The sequence below is a fragment of the Phyllostomus hastatus genome, unplaced genomic scaffold, assembly GCF_019186645.2.
Source record: "Phyllostomus hastatus isolate PE091 unplaced genomic scaffold, TTU_PhHast_1.1 phas_contig_524, whole genome shotgun sequence".
NCBI classification, from domain to species: Eukaryota; Metazoa; Chordata; class Mammalia; order Chiroptera; family Phyllostomidae; genus Phyllostomus; species Phyllostomus hastatus.
In genome coordinates this window covers 5,271,136-5,294,404 of record NW_025333900.1, presented here as the reverse complement: position 1 = coordinate 5,294,404, position 23,269 = coordinate 5,271,136, and the positions used below count along the sequence as shown (strand labels likewise).

The 23,269-nt window shown below is 48.9% G+C and overlaps 1 protein-coding gene across 10 annotated transcripts in view; it reads left to right on the top strand.

Moving 5' to 3' along the window:
• The window catches only part of ATXN1 (ataxin 1), a 383,702-nt gene that overhangs the window by 348,666 nt on the left and 11,767 nt on the right, over positions 1 to 23,269 (top strand). For 9 of the 10 annotated variants that reach the window (XM_045847140.1, XM_045847137.1, XM_045847135.1 and 6 more), the window contains one exon: positions 15,456 to 17,520. In XM_045847140.1, coding sequence (XP_045703096.1) covers positions 15,616 to 17,520 — 1,905 coding nt within the window. In that variant the 5' untranslated portion in view covers positions 15,456 to 15,615. Of the gene's footprint in view, positions 1 to 11,455; positions 11,580 to 15,455; positions 17,521 to 23,269 lie in introns of those variants that run through there. The other variant, XM_045847141.1, reaches the window with a different exon arrangement.

Here is a 23,269-nt window from a genome sequence, read left to right as displayed (position 1 = left end):
AATAAAGAGAGGTAGAAAGTAGGTTTCCCACTTGTTCCTCTTTTCCAAATGAACCATTCATCTTCTGAGGGTCAGAACTCAGCCACCCATTCACTGAGTATGAGTCATACCCCTAATTTTAAAACAAACATTTATTTCAGAGAGAATTCTTATCTTGGCTGATTTTTACAGCTGTTCTTCCTGTGCTTTCTACACTTGATTTAGGCTGGTTTCAATAAAATTGTTATTTTTGTAAATACATATTCCTTCCAGTAAACCCAAAGACTACCAGAAGCATTTCCTTGGGATTGATGTAAGGAAAATCTGGACATAGTTTTGGATAATTGGATGTGGATTCTTGGGAGTCCTTCCCATGTAGCACACATCTTAACAACATCTCACATGGCGTACTTGGACTTCCTGCTGCAGGAAGCATCCGGGCTTAATAATCTCACATGAGAATTTGTGTTAGAAATGGAATCTCTGAGAGCAGATGCTTTTCAAATGCACAGTGTTTTATGCCCCTCCATCGTGACTTCCATTTCTGATCCAACACTGTATCGTTACATCAAAAAAGATCCAGACACACTTTGCCTTTTGGTGGCCAACATCTAAAAAAGAGAAAATTGTACTAGACCGACCCAGGATAGGAACATGAAACCAACGAATAAAAGATAACAGCCCTAGCATCTCAAGGGTTTTGTGACATTTCAGGCTTCACTCATTATAAGGAGTTTACAATATAATGAAGAAGACAAGTGAAAACAAAAAGTACAGCGAACGCAATGAAGTGATAGACTGTGGTCGCTGTGTCAGCTTCGGTGAAGGAAGGGATGGGCAAGGCTGCAGTGGTTGTTAAGTGGCTTAGCCAAGATTTCAGGACCGACAGTAAAAGGAAGTCACCAGCAGGGGGCCTCAGTGTGAGCAGGCGTGGAGGGAGTGTCCAGTGTCAGCCCAGGTGGGGATTGGAAGGATGGTTGAGCTACAGGACAGTGTGTGGATGATAGGATAGAACAGCATGTTTAGGGGCACAGAGAAGAAGCGCAGGGGTGTGGGGTGGGGTTGGAGAGAACCTGAAGTGACATCTAAGGAGAGACCTGAAAGGGAGCCTAGAACAGTGGTGCTCAAAGTGTGGTCCCCCAGACCAGCAGCGTCTGCGTCACCTCGGGGTGAGAACAGTGGCTGGGGGCAGAGTTCAGATAGCGCAGAGGGTATACCTATGCTCTGAGGCCTGGAGCCCTGCATGTTTGGGGCTGCAACAAGACACAGCTGCACCCACTTGTTTACGCATTGTCTATGACGCCTTCACACGAGTCGGCGGAAGAAACTACATGGCCGGCGAAGCTGAAAATATTTACTAGGTGGCCCTTCTCCAAAGTTTGCTGGCCCCTGATGTAGCAGGTGGGACGGACTCGAGCTGGTGATCTAATACGGGGGAGACGGTGGGGGCGGGGACAGCAGCCAGCCTTCTGTCTTGAGCAAGCAATGACAGGATAGAGAGCTTTGGGCACTGCCTTAAAATAATGCTTGTTAACTTTCTGTTGCTCACAGTCCCCATTGGAGGGGGTGAGAAGGTGCAGGCCATGTGAAGGGCTTAAAGGTGTCCTGAAGCGCAGCCATGGAAGCAAGCTAACTCTAGCAGGTATTTGGAGATCGGTGTAGCCCCAAGGAAAACTGGCTGTGGAAAGGCTCTGTGAAGTTTATAAACAAAATTGCAGTTGGTTTACAAACCTTTTAAATCATGAGTTGTAATTTTTTAAAATTCTTTTTTAATGTGATAAGACATCCATAACATGAAATTCACCATTTTAAGCACTTTTATGTGTGCATTTCGGTGGTGTTACATGTGTTTACCGTGTTGTGTAGCCACCACCCCTCCATCTCCAGGTCTTCCTCACCATTCCAGACTGAAACTCTGCACACACACTAAGCAGTAACTTCCCGTCGTGCCCTCCCCCAGCACCTGGTGGCCTCTGTTCTGCTTTCTGTCTGTGAATGTGCCCACTCCAAGCCCTCCCGCAAGGGGAACCATACAGTGTTCATCCTTCAGCTTCTTTCACTGAGCACAATGTTTCAAGACTGATCCTTCTGGTAGAATGTGTCAGAAGTGCATCCCTTTTTCAGGCTGGGTAATGGTCCATGGTATAAACATACCACATGTTGTCTGTTCAAACCTCTGCAGGTGAACATTTGGGTCGCTCCCGCCTCTCGGCTATGGTGAATGATACTGCCATGAACATTGGCATACAGTATCTCTTTGAGTCCTTGCTTTCAGTTCCTTTGGGTAAATACCTAGAAATGGAATCCCTGGATCATATGTTAATTCCACACTGAACTTTCTGAGGAGCTGCTAAACTGTTTTCCACAGCAGCCGCACCAGCCGCGCACAAGGGTCCCAATTTCTCCACATCCTCACCAATACTTATTTTTCCTTTTTTTTTTTTTAAGTAATGTCCATCCTGTGGGTGTGTAGTGGTGTCTCATGGTGGGCATGTAATTTGTTTCTAAAGTGCAGTTAAAGGAGGTGAGAGTATCCTTCTTTGTGTTGTCAGGGCTGGAGCAAACGACCGGAGGCTGCACTTAAGCATCACTGAGACATTCAGCCAGGGGCCCTGGGTTATCAGGGAACTTAAGGACAATTGTACCAGGGGTGCTCACCTTGGGCTGCGTGTCAGAATCCCTTGGTGTACCTTTTAAAATGCCACTGCCGGCCCCCATCTTCTGGAATCCTGATTCAGTAGGTCTCTGTGAGTGTGGACATTGGTATTGTGTTTAAAAGCTCCCTGGATTCTTCTGATGTCCAGGGAGGGTTGACTTCTCAGTCTGCAGGTGAAGGAGTGAGGCCCTGAGACAAGTTCTTCGAGCTTTCTTTTTTCTCAGCCCCAGGGCGCCTGCCACTGAGACACCCCTCATTCAGCATAACCAGGAACACAGGAAGCCAGTTCTGTCCCAGGCCCATGCGTAGCTTTCTTTGTGCTCCGAAGGAAGTACTTCCTGCAAAATCGGAAGAACCAGGTGATGGAGCCTCGGCCTCCATTTGGTCTGTTGGGGTGGTCAGGGTCAGTACCCATGGGAGACTGCTGGTAATCAGTCCCACTCAGCTACTGAGAACATGGAGACACTGGCAAGTCCGTTGAAGGCCTTCTCTCATCGCCCCAACACTCTGAACAGAGTACGCGGAAAGTCGAACTGCTAATGCTTCCTACATGTGTGTGCCGTGGGTGGCTGTCGTGGGCACGCTCTCATTCCAGCACCCGGCCCAAGTCAAATAACACCATTTGCCTGCCGGTCCACTGGCCGCTGTTTTGGCCTGTAAGATTTGCATTGCTCTAACTCTTATTTCATGGTACATTCTTATCCCTGAACCCTAATGAATTTTATTTATTTATTATGTTTATTACTTTTCGATTTAAGAATATAATCAGTGCAGGCTCTAAGAAGTTTATGAGTCAACTACAAAGTTAGAACAGTTTCTACAAGACTGCCCTCAATTTCTGATAGCAATTACAAGTTTAGAAGGTTCTCCAAACTACCCTCAGGTTGGATAATTCACTAGAAGGACTCACAGAACTCACTGCAAACTGTTAGGCTCATGATAACAGTTTATTACAGGGAAAATATACAGAATAAAATTAGCCAGGAAACGAGGCATATAGGGCAGAGGCCTGGAGGGGCAGAGCCTCCCCGAGCGCTCTCCCACGGAGCCCCAGTGCGAGACCATGGCATACAGCAGTGCCAGCCAGGGAGACTCCCCTGGGCCTTGGGCTCTAGCGTTTTTATTGGAGCTCAATCACATACCATCTGCATGGTTGATCTTTTGCCCCAGCCCTTCTAGAAGGTCTGGCAAATGTCTTCAGCCATTATTTCTTCTAGAGATTGGAACTGATACCAATGTCCCAAAGCCCCAGGCAAACAGATACACTTTTATCATGCAGGACATTCCAGAGGCCTACACCTCACTTCCCAGTAGCCCAGGGCAAAGGCTAGACCTTCCTTTGGTTCAGGTTAATTCTTCACTACAGAGGGCAGGTTCACTGTATAATCTCAGACCTGGAACCCAGGTTGTCTCAGCAGATGAACCAAGATTTTCCTTTTACTTCTGCCACTTTTCAGCCGTGTAATCTTAGACAAGTCACTTACACCCTGAGCCTCAGTACCCTGTCTTTACAGCAGGGTGGTCGTGCACCCACTGGTGGTCACTTGTACGTAACCCATAGCCTGCTCAACGGCTCAGTGACTGCGGTCATACCTGCTTTGCTTTGAGGAGACTGGGTCTTAGGAGGTCTCAAGGCCTTTGTGGTCAAGAGGATTGAAAGGTTCACAGTGTCCCAGAGACTGTGCAACTACCGTACAAGGCAAGCCAACAGATACAACCCTGGAGGAATGACTTCTCAGTTTGTAGGTTATCCATCGGTCTCTGCTGTCCTTTCAACCAGCCACACGGGGGCAGTGAAAGCTTTGACATCCTCTCAGAATGCCTCAGTTCCAGAAAGGCATTCTTCTAACTGGATGGAGGTTCTTCACCTTCTCTGGGCATCAGCATGGGCCATCTAATCTCTCGGAGGTCCAGCCCTCTGGTGGCCTTTGAGTGTGACTAAGCCTGTGGCTACTGCTGGCCCTTTGCTTTGTGGTGTGCAGCGAAGCATATGAGAGAGTGTGTGAGTAGACAGCTGGCAGCCTTCCCTATGGGATGTGGAGAGAAGATTCTACATTTCCCCACCATGCCTTTTGGGAATTACTCATCTAAAAAGTATTGTGGAAAAGCAGGCAGACTGGAACAAGGAACCATTATGCTTAACCCTTACCAAGAAATGCCAGGTTTGATATTATAGCTGACCTTTCTGTTCATTCTGTTGGTATGTGTTGAGTTGCTTTCAGGCTTTTTGGTGTGAATGGTGGCCTGTGCATTGGAAACTATTATAAGCATAGTTCCATCTATTGGTCAGAGAAAGAAAATGAATTCTCAAACATTTATAACTTCCTTTTTTGAGTAAATTGCAGATATGGGGGAGAAAGTTGCTGAAAAGGATTGGTAGTCTGGAGATACTGTATTGATTTGATCATGGAACCAGGGGAAAGCAGCAACAGATAAGAGTGTGTGAGAACTGGGGACTCACCCGGAGGCCCTTGCTGAATTGTAGTTGTGAGAGCTACCACTTACTGTGTGTGCACTGTGCCTGTTAACCCTCCCCGCCTCATAGGCAGCGAGAGCAGTCATCAGACTGCACACTGTTGAAACACCTACCTCCCTAAACTGGGTGCATGTCTGATTTTGAGTAAAGTAAAAATTACACCAAAAAATTACACATGCAGTTACAGTGAAGCCAGGGTTTCAGCCTATAATCTGCCTGCTCCATAGCCTCGTCTTCCTACTGCTGTCTGTCCTTCTTCTTATTAGTAGCAGGAATAACATGTTACCTTCCTATCAGGATTAATGATAATAATATTAATACTCTAACTTGGTATTTCAAATATGCCAGTGGATATGAATGCTCACTGAATTCTGAAGTGAGGTATGTGTCACTGGAGTGTGAAGCACATTAAATTGAGAGTCAAAAATGACAGATTCTCACCCTCCCAGCCCCAGTTCTGACTGTCACTGGGGCCAGTTCTTTGCCCCTTGTCATAGTGACCGTGTGAGGGGAGGAGACCATCGAGGGGCCAGCCACCTCTGTCCTCAGGACCATTCTGAGTGGGGTGAGGACACGAAACCCAGGTGCAGGCGGGTTCCCAGCTGCAGTGGAGTGAAGGACAAACAAGATCTGGGCGTCCCAGGGTGGCTAATCTGGCTCACTGACACTTTAAAGCAGAAAGATATTTGCTCTTGTATTGACCCAGGGAAGGTCTTGACAGAAAGGCATTTCCAGCTTTTCTGAAAAACTCAAACTCAACTTCTGTCGGGCAATTCATTTGGGACCGGTTTCAATTCAGATGGTTATCCCTCCAAGCGATTATTTTTCCGTCTTGAGCCTTTCCAGGAATTCCAGCTCGGGCCGGCTGCCAGAGGACACTGGCTACCCAGATGCCGCAGCGACACTCCCCGGGAGCAGCCTGCATCCTGGGCCCGCCCAGCCCCACCGGGCCTCGGCCCTCTTCCTCCTCTCTCAGGACCCAGCACGCACACCCATCCTGTGCACACAGGCATACGCCGTGTCCCCGTTCAGAAGCCCTGCCCACATGGCAGATATCCTTGTGTTTCCACGGGTGTTGAAGCCCACTCCAAACACCCCCCATGTCACCGTCATCATGTGGACTCGGAATGGTAATGGCAGAAGCCCAGAGTCTAAGAAAAGCTCTGCCCAGGGCTTGATGAAATCTGTCTCTCCGTTAGGCTGATAGTGGTAGCCAGTAACGGAGCCCTTCAAGGGAAGCGGGAGACAGGAGTTTCACCCATGCCAGACAGAGGAGTTCAGCAGCCGGACGCAGCACAGCGGAGTGTCTTGAGGGATCCATGCAGCCGTTCCCTCAGGGCCTTCAATCTGCTGAATGTCTGCGACTCACTTTGCTACACTGGACTCAGAGCTACATTAACTCAGGGAGCACCCAAATGGGACTGTATTCTTTGAGGTGGATTTAAATTTTTTAGCTGTTGTATTCAGTTTAGTTATATTCATTATTTTTAAAAAATCTATAGATGAACAGGGCTGAAGAAAGTATCACTTGTGGTGCTAATAACATAAAGACTGGGGTCTGTTTTCTCCTGCCATCCCTCTTCCTACTGAAATCTCAGCTGTCAGTGGTGGTGGCCCATCCCTGTCTCTCCCCAGTGAGGCTCTGCCGCAGAGGCAGGCCCCGTGTTGTGTGCATCGCTGCCCCTGACCGAGGGTCCTGCACCCTGGTGAACACTTGAACTTGCTTTTTGTGATGCTAGAGGCAGTGAGAGTTTGTTCAGACAGCATGCTGACACCCACAGTTCTCCATGTCTGACCCAGGCAGGGTGTTCCCTCTGAGGTCTCAGCTCCGCTGTGACCTGGATCACAGTTGAGTGGGTGGCATTGAGCCTGGTGCTGGGTGGTGCTGGGGGTCCCGGCTCACATGCCAGTGAAGTCAAAAGGCTCTGATATTTCTCCCTTAGCCAGCCCAGCCTGAAACACCGAATACATGCCAACCACAGTCAAGGATGGGTGCTGGGTGTGGTGCAGGGGCTCCCTGGGCATCTTCAACCCCTCTGACCCCTAGCTTCCTGTCCCTTCTACACGTGAAAAAAGAAAGGATCTGCTCTGTAGCTGCCATCACCACAGTGCGTCCCAGTCCATCAGGCTGCTCCCCGTGGGGGTTGGGTAGACCAAGACAGTGGTTTCCTGTCTCATCCTCCCTCTGCCTGTGAGGCCGTGGCCAAGCATCAGTGTCCCCATCAGAAAAGTGGAGGTAAAAATATAAACCTCATGGGTTTGTTATGAGGAGTAAATGAGTTTTTTGAATCGAGTTTTTGGCATAGAGTCGCTGATCAATATATGGAAGCTATTTGTATTTGTTTTCTAGGACTGCCATGACAGATTACCGCAAATTTGGTAGCTGAAAATGACGGAACTTGGGCATTATGCTGAGTGAGATAGACCAGACAGAGATGGACAGAGTGTGTGACAGCACTTACACATGGAATCCGAAACAGCTGAACTTGTGAAAACAGATTGTAGGCTGGTGGTTACCAGGGGCTGGGGTGGAGGAGTTGGAAGATGTTATTTAAAAGTGCAGACTTGTTCAGCTAGTAGATAAATAAGTTCTGGAGATCTGATGCACAACACAGGGACTACAACACACAGCATTACAGACTTAAGCTGCCAAGAGACCAGTCTTAATCGCCCCCAACGCAAAGAGGATATTATAATTCTGTGATGTGATCAAAGTGTTCACTGACGCTATTGTAGTAATCATAATGCAACATATAAATGTATCAAACTGATACATTGTACCCCTCAATTCTTTCTAAAATGAAAATACAGAGACTTATTTTCTTACAGTTCTGGGGCCCAGAAGTCTGAAATCGGGGTGTCCACAGTGCCTTGCTCCCTCGCTCCCTCCGGAGGCTCCAGGGGCAAGTCCTGCCTCACTCTTCCCGCTTCTGGTGGCTCCGGGTATTCTTGGCTTACAGCCACCTAGCTCCATTCTCTTGGCCTCTGTCTTCATAGGGTGTTTTTTAAAATGTTTTATTAATTATGCTATTACAGTTGTCCCATTTCCCCCTCTTTATTCCCCTCCGCCCAGCACACCACCTCCCACCCGAATTCTCCCCCTTTGGTTCATGTCCATGGGTCATACATATAGGTTCTTTGGTTTCTACATTTCCTATACTATTCTTAACCTCCTCCTGTCTATTTTGTACCTACTATTTTTACTTCTTATTCTCTGTACCTTTCCCCCCATTCTGCCCTTCCCACTCCCCTGTTGATAACCTTCCATGAGATCTCCATTTCTATGATTCTGTTCCTGTTCCAGTTGTTTGTTTAGTTTGTTTTCGTTTCAGGTTCAGTTAATAACTGTGATTTTGTTGTCATTTTACTGTTCATATTTTTTATCTTCTTTTTCTTAGATAAGTCCCTTTAACATTTCATATAAGGGCTTGGTGATGATGAACTCTTTTAACTTGACCTTATCTGGGAAGCACTTTATCTGTCCTTCCATTCTAAATGAAAGCTTTGCTGGATAGAGTGATCTTGGATGTAAGTCCTTGCCTTTCATGACTTTGAATACTTCTTTCTGGCCCCTTCTTGCCTGCAAGGTCTCTTTTGAGAAATCAGCTGACATTCTGATGGGAACTCCTTTATAGGTTACTGCCTCCTTATCTCTTGCCACTTTCAAGATTCTGTCCTTATCTTTAATCTTGGGTAATGTAATTATGATGTGTCTTGGCGTGTTCCTCCTTGGGTCCCACTTCTTTGGGACTCTCTGAGCTTCATGGACTTCCTAGAAGTCTATTTCCTTTGCCAGAATGGGGAAGTTCTCCTTTATTATTTGTTCAAATAAGTTTTACATTTCTTGCTCTTCCTCTTCTCCTTCTAGCACACCTATGATCTGGATGTCAGGACCTTTAAAGATGTCCTGGAGGTTCCTACACCTCTCCTCATTTTTTTCTTGATTGTGTGTGCGCACTTCAAATCTTTCTCTGCCTTCCTCTTGCAAGGACACTTAGCCCACCTGGACAATTCAGGATGATCTCATCTCGAAATCCTTAATTCCGTTCCCCTTTTCCAGATAAAGTCACATTCCCAGGTCTAGATGGACATATCTTTCAAGGGTCCACCATTCAAATCCACTCCTCTATCTGATGAATGATACAACTTAAGGTTTATATTTATCTTTCGTTTATGTCCTTAGGCACTTGTGTGGAGTTTTTTTCTAGCATGGATTACAAGCTGTCGTTTCTTTTCTCTTCTCACTTACCACCCTCCCTGAAGCTCAATCCCAGGTGACAGGGCTGCCCGGTTGAGGAGGGAGCCCCGAGCTCACTGGGCACATTGGACAGCTTGTTCCTCGAGGCCCTGTCAGGCCTCAGCTCCCCGCTCAGACGGCTTCTGGCCAGAAAGGACCTGCATGGGGCCCTGCATCCCCACCAGAAACCACCTAATTTTGGATCCAGCGGCCTGCCCCGTGAAGCACCACACTGGGCACAGCCAGAAGGACAAATAATCAGTTCTCATTGAGGACACAATCTAAAAGGACATTGCAAAGTAGGCCAGGCTTAGATGCAAGCCACCTTGACACAGGATGGAGTCACTCTCTCAAAATATTTGTGACAGGAAAAAATATAAATGTAAGTGTAGCATGAGCACCCGGCCAGGGCCAGGGTCCTGCCTTGGACCATCAGCTCAAAGTTCCAAATGCCACCTCAACAGCTGGGCTGACAGAAGGGTCCCCACCTCTGTAGCTAGCCTAGCCCATTTTTAACAGTTCTCATTATGTGCTAATTTCTCCTGTATATATCAACGTCATTTGGAGCTCAGTTCTGTTTTCCTGCCCTCCACAGGCAGCCCTTCATAGATCTGGGTATTGCAATTATGCCTCAGCTTTCTCTGTGCTTCCACAGACCACACATCTTCAGCCATCGCCTGTAGCACTTGCCTGCCTTGTGCTCAGGCCCCTCACTCACCTGAGCACTCACCCTGGACCTGCCCTGCTTTGCCAGTGTCCCCTTGCCTCAGCACTCTGTGACTTCGCCAATGCCATATACAGTCGTTAGTCCCTTATTCTGAATACTGTGCCTTTTTTTAAAATGAAGCTTATAATTACTCCCACTTTTTTAGGCACTGTACCAAGCTTTTAGTTCATATTGAATGTATAGGACAACAAAAAATTCCTCAGCTCTTCCATCTGAACCATTCTGAAGCCAACCATTCTCTCCAGCTCTACTACTAAGCTAATTGAGCTATTGAAACCAAGGTCAGGCATTCACATTTATTCTCATTAATCTTAAATTTCTTGGTTTTGTGCCATCACTTCCAGGTTCTGGGAGCATATTTGAATATTAATTGCAATAATATATTAAGCATCCCTTTCAGCCTTCAGTTACCTCTGAATATGACAGCCAAAATACTAATAAATGTTGAACAGAACAGACCTAAAAATAGAGTGCTGGCATACCATTTGCTCCATTGTGACAATTAAGATCCACTATATACACTAGGAACAAAATAAATGAATGAATGTGTGATCCGTTTCCTTTGGGCCATGCCTGTTCAGTCAGCCATGAAGGTTTCTACTTATGCTCTCATCCACCCCACCTTTCTCCATCCCAGAAACCCCGAGGATGTCAGGGTTCGGCCAGTTTTCAATATTCAACCTAAGTGAAGTGCCTTCTGCCAGCATACCACATGGATCTTCCAGTTTAGTAATACAATAAAACAGAAAGGAGACTGGCATGTCAGAACTCACAGAATCCTTGTTACGTCCTAGTGACCTTTCCCATCAGGTCCGGGTGCTCTGTCTGCTAAATGATCAGAAGGTTTTTTCCAGAGCTGATGCAAGCTCATCAGCCAGTGTGCTGCCTTCTTTGAAACTGGGTCCGTGCCTCCATTGTGCACAGGCATGCATGCCAGGCAGTCACGGGCTTCACTCAAACTGAGAAACCCTCGGGGCCGGGTGTGCCGGGCAGAGCAACCCAGCTGATCACCACAACCTCGGAATGCAGGTTTTAGGACTGTGTATGTCCACTCCTTCTAAGAGCGTCTCCCACTCAGAGTGGCTGGTGGCTGTTTATGGGACTTGGCGTCAGTGCGAATATGTTCCCACATCTCAGCACAGAAGCATCTTGTTTTCTGATCACTTCAGAAACTGTCTAACTCCATGGTCATGAGGGAAACATTTTTGTATTAGAGCAAAGATATGTGTGCCTTTCTTTGCTAAAAAGATTGTTTTTCTTTCTGGAGAGGGTTGAGTCCCATATAAAATCTATGATAATAGCCTTTTTAAAGTGGGTTTTTCTGTACTTCTTGAAGCTAGAAAGAACCAGAAGGAAAGAAAGGAGCATCTGTTGTCAGAACCTCACTGGTCCCGGTGACACCGAAGGAAACGGCTGAGTTGAACCTCGGTGATCGCTGCTGGTCTCTGAAGCTCCATCAGTTCTCTTTGTGTGCAGCACCCAGTCTGGTTTCCATGGGAGAGAGGTTAGCGATGTTTACTATGTTTAAGGGCTTATGAGTAGGAAACTTAATCTTATACCTGAGTTTCTGAAACCTTGCTGTGCCTATGAGTCATCTGGGGATCTGGTTAAAATATAGATTCTGCCTCCGGAGGCCTGGGTGGGGCCTGAGGTTCAGCATTTCTGCAGCTGCTGAGGGACGTGGTGCTGCTGGTCTGAGGACAAAACTTGGAATGCAAGGCTTTCAGCCACCGAGCTAAATATTAAAACACTGAGAGAGAGAGATGGGTATAAATACATATATAAAGATGCTGGAGATGAATATATTCAGAACAGTGATTGTCAGGCAAACTGTATGTAGTAAATCCTAAATGAATCTATCTCAATTCATCTGTTAACTCCCCCTCCACTTTTGCTTTTCTAATAATAATGTTTAAACCATGTGATCTGTATTTGGGGTTCTTTTGTAACTTTGCGTGTATGTACTCTTGTGTGGCTTCATGTTTCGAAGAAACCTTTCTGTTGTGGCAGGAACATCAGAGGTGGCCTCCTCCTCAGGTCCAGCTGGATGTCCCTGAGAAGGCAGTCAGGGACACAGTCCACTTGTCTGCAGCTGGAAAGAGACTCTAAACACAGAAATCCCCCTCCATTTTTCTTCTTTTCTTCCTTGTCCCTTTCTCTCTCCCTTCCTTTTCCCTACTGTACTTTTTCACCTTAATCATTCACCTCTTTCTTCTTTTCGATCCTATGAATAATTAATTACCCAGTGTACCAGGGCCACAGTGGCATACTGTGGCTCCCTCTGGTGGTTCACTGAAAAGACAGCAAGACACAATCCCTACCCTCACAGCGTTCCCCCTCGTAGGAGATAGAGACAATACAGAGAGAGAATGGTGCAGTCGTAGAATTGGAGCCTCTTCTCCTCCAAGCTGCACTGGTAATAGGAGACTTGGTTCTCCTACATGTGGGAGGAGGATGGGTTGAATTTTTTATCAGTCTGGTTCTTTTCGCTCCAGTTCTGTCTTAATCTTTGTATCCTTGATGTATCATTATCTGGAAAAGATGTTTACCAGTGAATAACTTTTAGAAAGAATATATGTGAATTTGTTTGCCAAGGCCAAGACTTAGTGGTCCATTAGCAGAAGACCAGTCAGAGAGTCTACAGAGAATCTTTAGAAACAGCTAAGCCTGTGTCTCTACATAAACAATGTCTGTAAACCAAGGCACTACTGAGAACCAAGTCAGCCTTTTTCAAACTGTGTTCTTTCAAAAGTACCTTCAAAGGGGTTTTCTAGGTTTGGATATTGTGCATTCAGTTGTATGGGCAGTTTTACATTTGCATTGCTAATGGACCTCTTTCTGAATGTGTTTGACATTTTGCTTGGCTTTGAAAGGACTTTTCTGCTGCTGCTTTTTCTTCCCTGAAGCTGCCTTGGGCTAATTAACCTATTCCCTTACTGGCTGGGCCTACTATATGCAAATGTTCTCATTCCAGATTCTGACACACCACTCTTGCGAGAACATACTTAATGAAATCCTGTGGGGTTGTATTGGATCAGTGTTAACCTTGGAGCCAGCAGGGGGCGTATGAACCGGTTGGCTTTAAGTAGATATCCCATGTAACTTTTCTTTGCTCTTTGATATGGGAATGTGGGAGCTCATACAGTTCTCTTTCTTAAGAGTGACTCTTGAAATCTATAGATAAAAGATCATTATCAGTACTTTTTGAGCAACCAGAAAGGGCAACTGTTTTTGATGCTTTGTAGTTTAATTTTATTCTGTTGTTTTGAAAATAGTGCTGTCATTTTAATTGATTTGCAAGTACTGGGTGTAAATTATGTGGTGCATTTTTATAAGAGAAGACTATGCAGAATATAGTTACCTAGGACTTTAAAAAGCTGTATAGGTCGGGAGGGTAAATAATTGACATTGCTCTTTTAACACAGATATGTCTTAAGCATTACTATTTTAGTCCTTTTGTTTTTTGTTTCTGTCCCAGTCTTTAAAGTGCCTTTCATCGTCTGATAAACCCTATTATTATTGAAATGTCCTTCGATTTTGAGACACCAAACAGCGCCTTCAGTATATGCCTGATTATAGTCATTGCGGCTGGGGAACTTCATCGTGTTTCTGTACTTTCGTCACGATGTCACTAGTGATATTAAAGAAAAACCAATGAGGACCACTAAATCTCTGACAAAAAAAATAGAGATTCGGGTGGGGAGTGTAAACTGTATAGGAGAGAAGTGGGATGCGCTGATGCTGGGAGAGGAGTGGTGGGGTGACCAAGGGAGAAACGTGGCTGTTGTAATAGGGACATGGCTGTTGCTTAAGGTAGACAAGGATCAGATGGCTGTAGGCTGCTGCCTTACTGTGTTTGTTTTAAAATCAGGTCGTAGAAAAGAGGGTCTGGGTAGAAGGACCTCTGGGTAGAAGGACCGCTGAAACCCCAGGGCCTGTAATTCCTACAGCCCGCCCTCACTGCCTCCAAGGACCCAGCAAGCGGCACTGCGCATGTCTGCAGCCGCAACTTGCCTGGGGAGCTCCTATCTGCCACTAGTTAGGCTGGTTCCCGTAGGTCCCACCGATGTTCGGCCTCTGGCTAGGTGTGCATCTGTTTGCCCACACAGTCGTAACTTGGAATCCAGCCATTTCTGAGAGACTGAGATATGCGTCCATGGTAGGCTGGCTCTTTCCAAGGAGAAAGGTGGCAGGGGTGGTGTGGGGTGAAGAGGAAATTCAAAGACCACTTGGAAAGAGTCAGGAATGAAGCGAGTGTGTAAACATCACTAAGAAAACCTTCAATGCATCTGCCTAATTATCACATTTTTAAAATCCTCACCAGAAAGTATGTTTGTTGGTTTTAGAGAGAAAGGAAGGGTAAAAGAGAGAGAGACATCTGTGTGAGAGAGAAGCATCAATTGGCTGCCGCCTGTATGCGCCCCAACCAGGGATCAAACCTGCAGCCCAGGTATGTGCCCTGACCGGGGATTGAACCTGCAACCTTTTGGTGCACAGGACAATGCTTCAACCAAGTGAGCCACCCTGCCAGGGCCCTATTACCACATTTTTAAAAATATTGTAACCATATTCATTTTTTAACTACCTCAACAGACTTCTTTGGGATTTCGGTTTACCCTATGAATAGCTGTACTGGGAATTCTTTGGAAACTTGTAGAGAAGAGGATTATTCTGGCTGCCCCTGCTCTGTTGGCATGTGCATATTGTGTGTGTGTGTGTGTGTGTGTGTGTGTGTGAGAGAGAGAGAGAGAGAGAGAGAGAGAGAGAGAGAGAGAATGAGAGAGAGAAGGGAGAATTGCTGCAAAGTTAGGATGGGCCCAGGGTCAGGTGGAATCTTTGAGCAGTGGCTTTGCTAGACGGGGGTGCAGAGATGATGTGCAAAGTAGTCAGTTCAGGGTCGTCGCTCCTGACCTCCTCCCGGGGCCCGGCTCTGAGGGCAGGGCAGGGGTGACCTTTGCTGATGCCTTCCTCCCTGTGGCTTCATTTGATTTGCCAGCAAGGTAAAGAAGAGGTGAGGAGTGGGACCAGCACTTCTGAAAAGGAAACTTAAGAAACACATTGTCTAACCGTCTAATAAGAAAAGAGAGAAAAAGGAGAAAATGCATTCAGAAACATGTCTTAGAAGAGTTGTTAACTTCACAAAAAGGCATCTGCTTTAAGTTTTGACTTGCTTGGCATTGTAAATAATCTTCTTGATATGCTGGCCTGTTTTAATGCTGGGTCTAGAATCAGGTTTTCAGAAATCACAGTGAAGCCAAAGCCTAGTCTTAGTCTTGCCAAGGATGTCCTTTTCCAGTGCTCATGTCTTGATTTCTGTCCCCTCTTTTCCTTTCTCTTCCCTTTCCTTTTCCCCTTGTCACTACCCTCTTCCTTTTCCCAGATTCCAGAGCTGCAGCTGGCGGATCGCACCCACGGGGAGATGATTCCTCATGAAGAGCCTGGATCCCCCACAGAAATCAAATGTGACTTTCCGTTTATCAGACTAAAATCAGAACCAGCCAGGCAGTGAAACAGTCACCGTGGAGGGGGGACGGCGAAAAATGAAATCCAACCAAGAGCGGAGCAACGAATGCCTGCCTCCCAAGAAGCGCGAGATCCCCGCCACCAGCCGGCCTTCCGAGGAGAAGGCCACGGTCCTGCCCAGCGACAACCACCGGGCCGAGGGCGTGGCATGGCTCCCGGGCAACCCTGGTGGCCGAGGTCTCGGGGGTGGGAGGCAGGGCCCTTCGGGGACCTCGGTGGAGCTTGGTTTACAACAGGGAATAGGTTTACACAAAGCGCTGTCCACGGGGCTGGACTACTCCCCACCCAGCGCGCCCAGGTCTGTGCCAGCGACCACCACGCTGCCCACGGTGTACCCTCCCCCGCAGTCAGGGACTCCGGTGTCGCCTGTGCAGTACACTCACCTGCCGCACACTTTCCAGTTCATTGGGTCCTCCCAGTACAGCGGGCCCTACGCAGGGTTTATCCCTCCGCAGCTGATCTCCCCGACGGCCAGCCCTGCCACCAGTGCGGTGGCCTCTGCCGGGGGTGCCGCTACTCCATCCCAGCGCTCCCAGCTGGAGGCCTATTCCACTCTGCTGGCCAACATGGGCAGTCTGAGCCAAGCCTCAGGACACAAAGCTGAGCAGCAGCAGCAGCAGCAGCACTTAGGCAGGACTCCAGGGCTCATGGCACCAGGGTCCCCACCACCCACCCCGCAGAACCAGTACGTCCACATTGCCAGCTCTCCGCAGAATGCGGGGCGCACAGCCTCTCCTCCGGCCATCCCCGTCCACCTCCACCCCCACCAGACGATGATCCCACACACCATCACCCTGGGTCCCTCCCCCCAGGTCGTAGTGCAATACACAGACTCTGGCAGCCACTTTGTCACTCGGGAGGCCACCAAGAAAGCCGAGAGCAGCAGGCTGCAGCAGGCCATGCAGGCCAAGGAGATCCTGAACGGGGAGATGGAGAAGGGCCGGAGGTATGGGGCTCCCACCTCGGCCGACCTGGGCCTGGTGAAGGCCAGCAGCAAGTCAGCGCCTCACCCCTACGAGTCCAGGCACATGGTTGTCCACCCCAGCCCCGCCGACTATGGCAGCCGTGACTCCGCAGGCGTCCGGGCCTCTGTGATGGTCCTGCCCAACAGCAGCACCCCTGTCTCCGACCTGGAAGCGCAGCAGGCCGCGCACCGTGAGGCCTCCCCCTCCACCCTCAACGACAAAAGTGGCCTGCATCTAGGGAAGCCCGGGCACCGGTCCTACGCACTCTCGCCCCAACAGGCCCTGGGCCCCGACGGCGTGAAGGCCGCCACCGTTGCCACACTGTCACCACACACGGTCATTCAGACCACACATAGCGCTTCGGAGCCACTCCCAGTTGGACTGCCAGCCACAGCCTTCTACGCAGGGACTCAGCCGCCTGTCATTGGCTACCTGAGCGGCCAGCAGCAAGCGATCACCTACGCGGGCAGCCTGCCCCAGCACCTGGTCATCCCGGGTACCCAGCCCCTGCTCATCCCGGTTGGCAGTGCTGATGTGGAGGGGTCCGGGGCAGCCTCTGCGATAGCCACGTCGTCGCCCCAGTTTGCAGCAGTGCCTCACACCTTCGTCACCACCGCCCTTCCCAAGAGCGAGAGCTTCAGCCCAGAGGCCCTGGTCACCCAGGCCGCCTACCCAGCCATGGTGCAGGCGCAGATCCACCTGCCCGTGGTGCAGTCAGTGGCGTCCCCAGCGGCGGCTCCCCCAACGCTGCCCCCCTACTTCATGAAAGGCTCCATCATCCAGTTGGCCAACGGGGAGCTGAAGAAGGTGGAGGACTTGAAAACGGAAGACTTCATCCAGAGCGCAGAGATCAGCAACGACCTGAAGATCGACTCCAGCACCGTGGAGAGGATCGAAGACGGCCACGGCCCGGGCGTCGCTGTGATCCAGTTCGCTGTCGGGGAGCACCGGGCACAGGTAACGTTCGCTGGGCCACACGGGCGGGACACCCCACCACACCCCCACCCATTTCCTGGCAAGATGAACTTCCTCCGGGAGGCAGGACCATCCGGGCTGTGGGGCAAAGGAAGGGTTTTCCCTTCTACCTAGACTCCAGACTCTGAATCCTCTCTAAGAGAAGGACGCAATAACGCCCCCAGACATCTGCTGTTTGTGGTGAACTAACTGCTCTGCATCTAGAGCGAGGCTAGCCAGGTACCATCCTCAGGACAGTTTCTGAAAATCACCACTCAAGCTGTGTTGTTTTTGTCCTGTGATTCAGATAGAGACCTGATTGAGAAAGGCAGCAGCAGCAGCGTTCAAGGCCCCGCTAGAGGCCATTCTGCCCCTTTTTTTCTGTGTGAGGAAGGGGTTTTTTGCTGGTTGGGTAAGGACCTTAGATGCCCAGAGTCACCGCATCTCATACCAACATCTGTGTTTTAAAATGCAGGTTTTATTACTGTTCAGGCAAGGCCAACGGATGAGGAGACAATGGTCCTTGAACTCGTAGCTTCTTACACTCATAGCCCGCGAGAGGGGACATGCTGCAGGGGCGACAGGGGGAAGCCCAGGGTTGGGAGGCAGAGGGAGCACAGGCAGGAGCCTTTCCTGGGGCTCTCGTGGGGAGGAAGGGATGAGAAAGGGGAAGCAGGTTGAGGACTGGCTAGTCTGAATAACTTCAGTGGGCTTGCTCTCTGGTTGTCTGGTGCCTGCTGTGGGGTGACTAGAGCAGGTGGGTGTGGCCCGGAGTCTGAGAGCCTGGTTGGGGAGGCGGCTGGGCCTGTGGGTGGGTGGGTGGTGTGCACATAGAGGGCTCTCTCCCAGGAGAGTGGGTTGCTATCCCTAGGAATTAGCTAACCCTGAGGGGGTAGTCCCTTCAAAGCCAGCAAGCCCCCCAGATGTAGAAGCATCAGCACACAGAAAATAAAAGGCACGGTTAACAAATCCGAGAGGTCGGGCTATGCCAGGGCTCTGCTGGACTCCTTCAGTCCACCCCATTCCAGTCTCTCAAGTCTCTTGCACGCATTGATTCCACAGCCCATTTATATGAAACAGCAGCTGCACTGCCCAGGTCGCTTCAGTCAAACAGGCCAGACCCCGTGGGAGCTTCCCTGGGAATGTTTCTATCAGGGACCTTGAAACTCTCTGTATGATGGTGCCACCTTCAGCTCTGAGTTGAAAAGGGTCAAGGCTTTTAGCTGATAGTTGAGATGTTCTCAGAAAATAAAACAAACCCCCAAAAAACAAATTAGTAAATGGTTTGAATTGTCTTAAGTATATTTTTAAAAGATCAAGTAAGGTGGATGGGAGGCCAGTTTTCCAAGGTGTTCTCTGGGAACTGCCAGTGAATGACCGTGTGTGGGGTCTCACACAGCATCAGGGGGCCTGTCTTCCCAAGGGCTTTCGGCCCCAAACACCCTCCTTTTCTATGGTGGGGCATCACCGTAGGCCTAGACTCTCTGGCAGGGCCTAAGAAGGTTATCTCAAAGTTCTGATTGGAAAAAAGAGCAAAAGCCAAGATTTTTTAAAATGGCATCATTGTTTAGAACTCACTACCCATCTGTAGTTGCTGTTCGCTCCGACCTTCCTTTGTGGATTGGGGTGGGTCCTGGAAGGAAAACGAAATGAGTTCTCTTCAGCACAGTTGTCTTTTAACAGACCCCAGGGAAAGCATGGAGAATAAACAAGAATGAAAAGTAAATGTGTTTTTCCTAGTGCTTTTTTTCATTCTTAAAGCATTAGTGTGCACAGAGGCCGGCACGGAAAGACGTGTGATTTTGAAACGCTACTGGTTCCGGACCAGCATCTCTTTCAACCTGGGCGTAGAGAGCAGCTCTGGCTGCAGGCTGTGTCTCGAGGCCCTGGCAGCCTCTCAGGCCTGAGCTCACAAGCCTCTTCAGGTTTCAGATGGACCTGGCAGGTCTTAGAGTGAAAGCAAGCATCTCTCTGTGCTTTTCCTGCTTGATACTTTGCAGAATGAATGCTTAAGTGATACAGAGATTGGCTTCCAGGCCAAGTCTCATTTCCTTCCTGTAGCCAGACCACTAGTCTCTTTGCTGACAGCCAAGGTGCAAATTAGAAGGTAGAGTATCTGTCACAGCCTGTTCACAGGTCTGTCAGGACGGCCCTGTGTGGTCCAGCTGCGTGCTGGGAAGGGCTCCTGCAAAGAATGGCAAGAGGGCTGTCGTGGAAACAAAGTGTGAGCCCCCAACACAGCCAGCAATTTGTCACTTTACTGAGAAGCCTATCAGAAGCAGGCTGACATCATCACAGCGAAAATACTCCACCAGCTGTGTTTGGCACAAGTGACAGGAGTGGGATCAGTGGAGAATCAGGGAGAGAAGGCAGAGAGAACTGTCGTCTGGATGTAATTCACGTTCCGGGGACGGAGCACCCGCTCTGCATCTCTGTCACCGCGAGAACCTTCTCCCTGGCCTGAAGAATCAGTCCCTGTCTTCCCAACAGGCTAGAAATCACTAACACACCCACAGGGAGATTAGAACTGTGCAAATTGCTTAACTTCATTAGCAGAATCACAAATTTGGTAGGGGAAGTTGTAGCAGCAGAGCTGGCTTTCCCACAGTAGATGGCCTTATGACCCAGGGCATAAATCCTGCGTGGCTGGAGAGCCACCGGGAAGCCTGACCTTACACAACCCTCGGCGGGCATCCCAGTGGAGGCCGAGCTGTGTGCAGAGAGCCCTGAGCCTGGCTGCTGGTCAGCTGCAAGACAAGTTGCTTTTCCTCTCAGAGCTGCCATTTTTCTCATCTCAAAACAAGCAGATGACTCCTTACACCTGGTAACACCGTGGGCCTCCTTATTTTGTCATCCTTTGCTGTCCTTCCTGCCTTGCAGAGCATCTCTTGTGAAATTCGCCTGCATCGGCTACCAAAACTGGGGGGAGGGGGCATAAAGGGAACCTCTGTTGGCCTCGTGCTAGAGGCCAACACGTAGACCTGGTGGGAACTAAAGACAGTCTCCATAAAACTGAGAGGTGTTTTTTTTGTTGTTGTTTTGGTGATTATTTTTAAGGAGCTGAATTTCTGATTATTATTGTAGAAAGATGCCTCCAAGGGTGCTTCCAGCTGAAGCCCCAGACGAGGCAGTATAGGAGAAAAATACTTCCACATATTCATCACCATCCCTGGGACCATGTCATACTCAACACGGCATTTCTGTGCAACCGAGTTCCCCCACCCCAGGAGCTGTGGGAAATGAAAAGGATTCCAGGGGCTGTTCCTTACAACCCTGTGCTCCACACCAAGCCTCTTTGGGCCACACTGCTGTCTTCTTCCTCTTCCGGTGAAGGACAGGTGGCATGTTCCACCCCAGGTGAGAGAGTCGCTGCTTCTACGGCACCTTCCTCTCAGCCTTGGTGACTCTAGTGCACATTTCCAAGGGACAGTAGAATTCACATCCCTTGGGGCCTCACTCCCAAATACAATCCACTTAATAATCTCTAAGTTTGAGTTCCTAAGTCTGTGGCGGATCCCAGAAGGATCCCGGGCAATAGCATGAACGGGAGGATGAATACAACTCAGTAAGAGCTTGTGGCATCGCCCGCTGGGGCGGGAAACTGGTCTGCTGGTAGGAAAATGCGGGACTGGGAGCCAAAAAGACATCGGTCTGAATCTGTCCTCCACTGCTCCGCTCCGTAGCACTGGGCCCTCATACAAACCATTTACAAATTACTACACTAATAATTTATCATGCAAATTACAATCTCTAAGCCTTCCTGGTTACATAGTGGAAATAATGGGGACTGCTGTAAGAATTAAAGAAAATACATTCAAAGGAACCAGCACAATATGTAGCACATAGTAGCCCTCAACAGAGTGAGGTTCCCTTTCCTGCTTTACTTAGGTGACTTTGGCCCTGAGAATGGACATGGTTAGCTTCTGAACAATAAATAAAAGACTCTGTGCTCCAAAAAGAGTTTATGGAAGGGGAGACAGTTTAGAAAAGCCTGGAAAGAAGGCCGGACTTGTCCAGCCAGTGCAGCGAGCCGTCTCCCCTCCTGCTTTTCCGTGGCGGATCCCCATGAATGGCCCAGGAGCACCCAAACGGCATGACGTACACATGTGTGGTTTTCCGAGCATGTGCTGCACTGGAGGGATGCCTCAGTGGCCCAGCCGTCCACGTCAATAAGAGGAGCCAGGCAGAGGCAGGGGCTTATGGCCCCTCCTGCAGTGTGGCCACTAGGAGGGTCCCAGCCAGGAAGGCCCCACCCAGGGGGCCTTCAGCTCCCCTATCTGGGAGAAGTCTCCCGCCCCTGTGTCACATGCTCCCCAGGCCTCAACTTTTCTGAAGAGGACACAGAATTGGCTCAGAAGAATTGTAGTAAATTTTATTTGCAAAGTGCTCCGGGCTGACACTTTTCTTGGACTGCTTCTTTCCTAACTGCTGAGCTCCTTATGTTCGTAGGACTGTCTGTCGCTTCCTAGATCCTGCTGGGGTGATTGCTTCCCTTTACCGCCTTGGTGACTGCTTAATATTCAGTGCCATCTCCTCCTCCCAGCTCTGTGGGGGGTGGGGGGGAGAGGTCTGTGCATTCACTCATACAGCACGTTATAATGATGTGCTTACCGCACGTTTACCCATGGCTTTTCTTTCATTCCACTATTTTTTAATTTGACTGCTGTATTCTGTGAGTCATCAGTGGCAGCATTATGCAGTTAATGGATTAGCTGGTGCCTAAAAATAGCCAAAGCCCTCATGCAAGCAGCACATAAGCCTGTATAGTCCCTTAGCAGCCAAGGCAGAGCGACGTGCCAATGTCTCACACGCGGAGCCTGGTAGAAACGAACCTTAATGGATCAAAAAAGAGGTAGTAGCCCTGGCCAGGTGGCTCAGTTGTTTGGAACATTGTCCCATACACCAAATGGTTGTGGGTTCAATTCCCGGTCAGGGTACGCACACACCTAGGTTGTGGGTGCATATAGGGAGCAACCAATTGTAATTCCTCTCTCTCTCCCTGCCCACTTTCCTCTCTGACTAAAAAATTAATGAATATATATCCTCAGGTGAGATTTTTTTTTAAATGGAGGTAGTGGCAGCCCTGTGTCCAAAGCCCAGTGCTGGGCCTGTGGTCCAGTCTCAGTGATAATCCCCCTCACCTCCAGTGCCAGACAGGCGGAGAAGCAATAGCCAGCCACGTTTTTGTCTGTGTGTTTGTGCCCCTCCAAAAGAAGACACGAAGAAGAAAAAGGCTCTGCTTTCGCCTTTGTGTGACACAAGTCCCCCAACTAGGTGATTGCATGTACAGTATTGAAGCAGATTCTCTTGGACAACTGTTGTATATAACCTTTCAAAAAATAAACTTTCATTGTTAAAAGGAGTTCCCAGATACTCAGTTTCCCCTATTGTTAAAATCTTGCATTTGTGTAGTGTATTTGTTACAACTGATGAGCCAGTATTGATGTGCCGTTAACTCAAGTCCATGGTTCATGTAAGGGTTTACTGCCTGTGCCGGGCATTCTGTGGGATTTGACAAATGTGTAATGTTGTGTCCAGCACTATGGTGTCACACAAAATAGTGTCACTGCTCTAAAACCCTTTATGCTACACCTACTCCCTCTGCCCCCCCGCCAGAGCCCGGGCAGCCACTGGTAGCCCACAGCTCCACCCACAGCTCCTCCAAGGCTCTGCCTGTTCCAGAGCGTGGTGCAGCTGGGCTCCTCCAGTGCACAGGCTGGGCCATTCAGACTGCGCTGTTTCACTTGGCAGT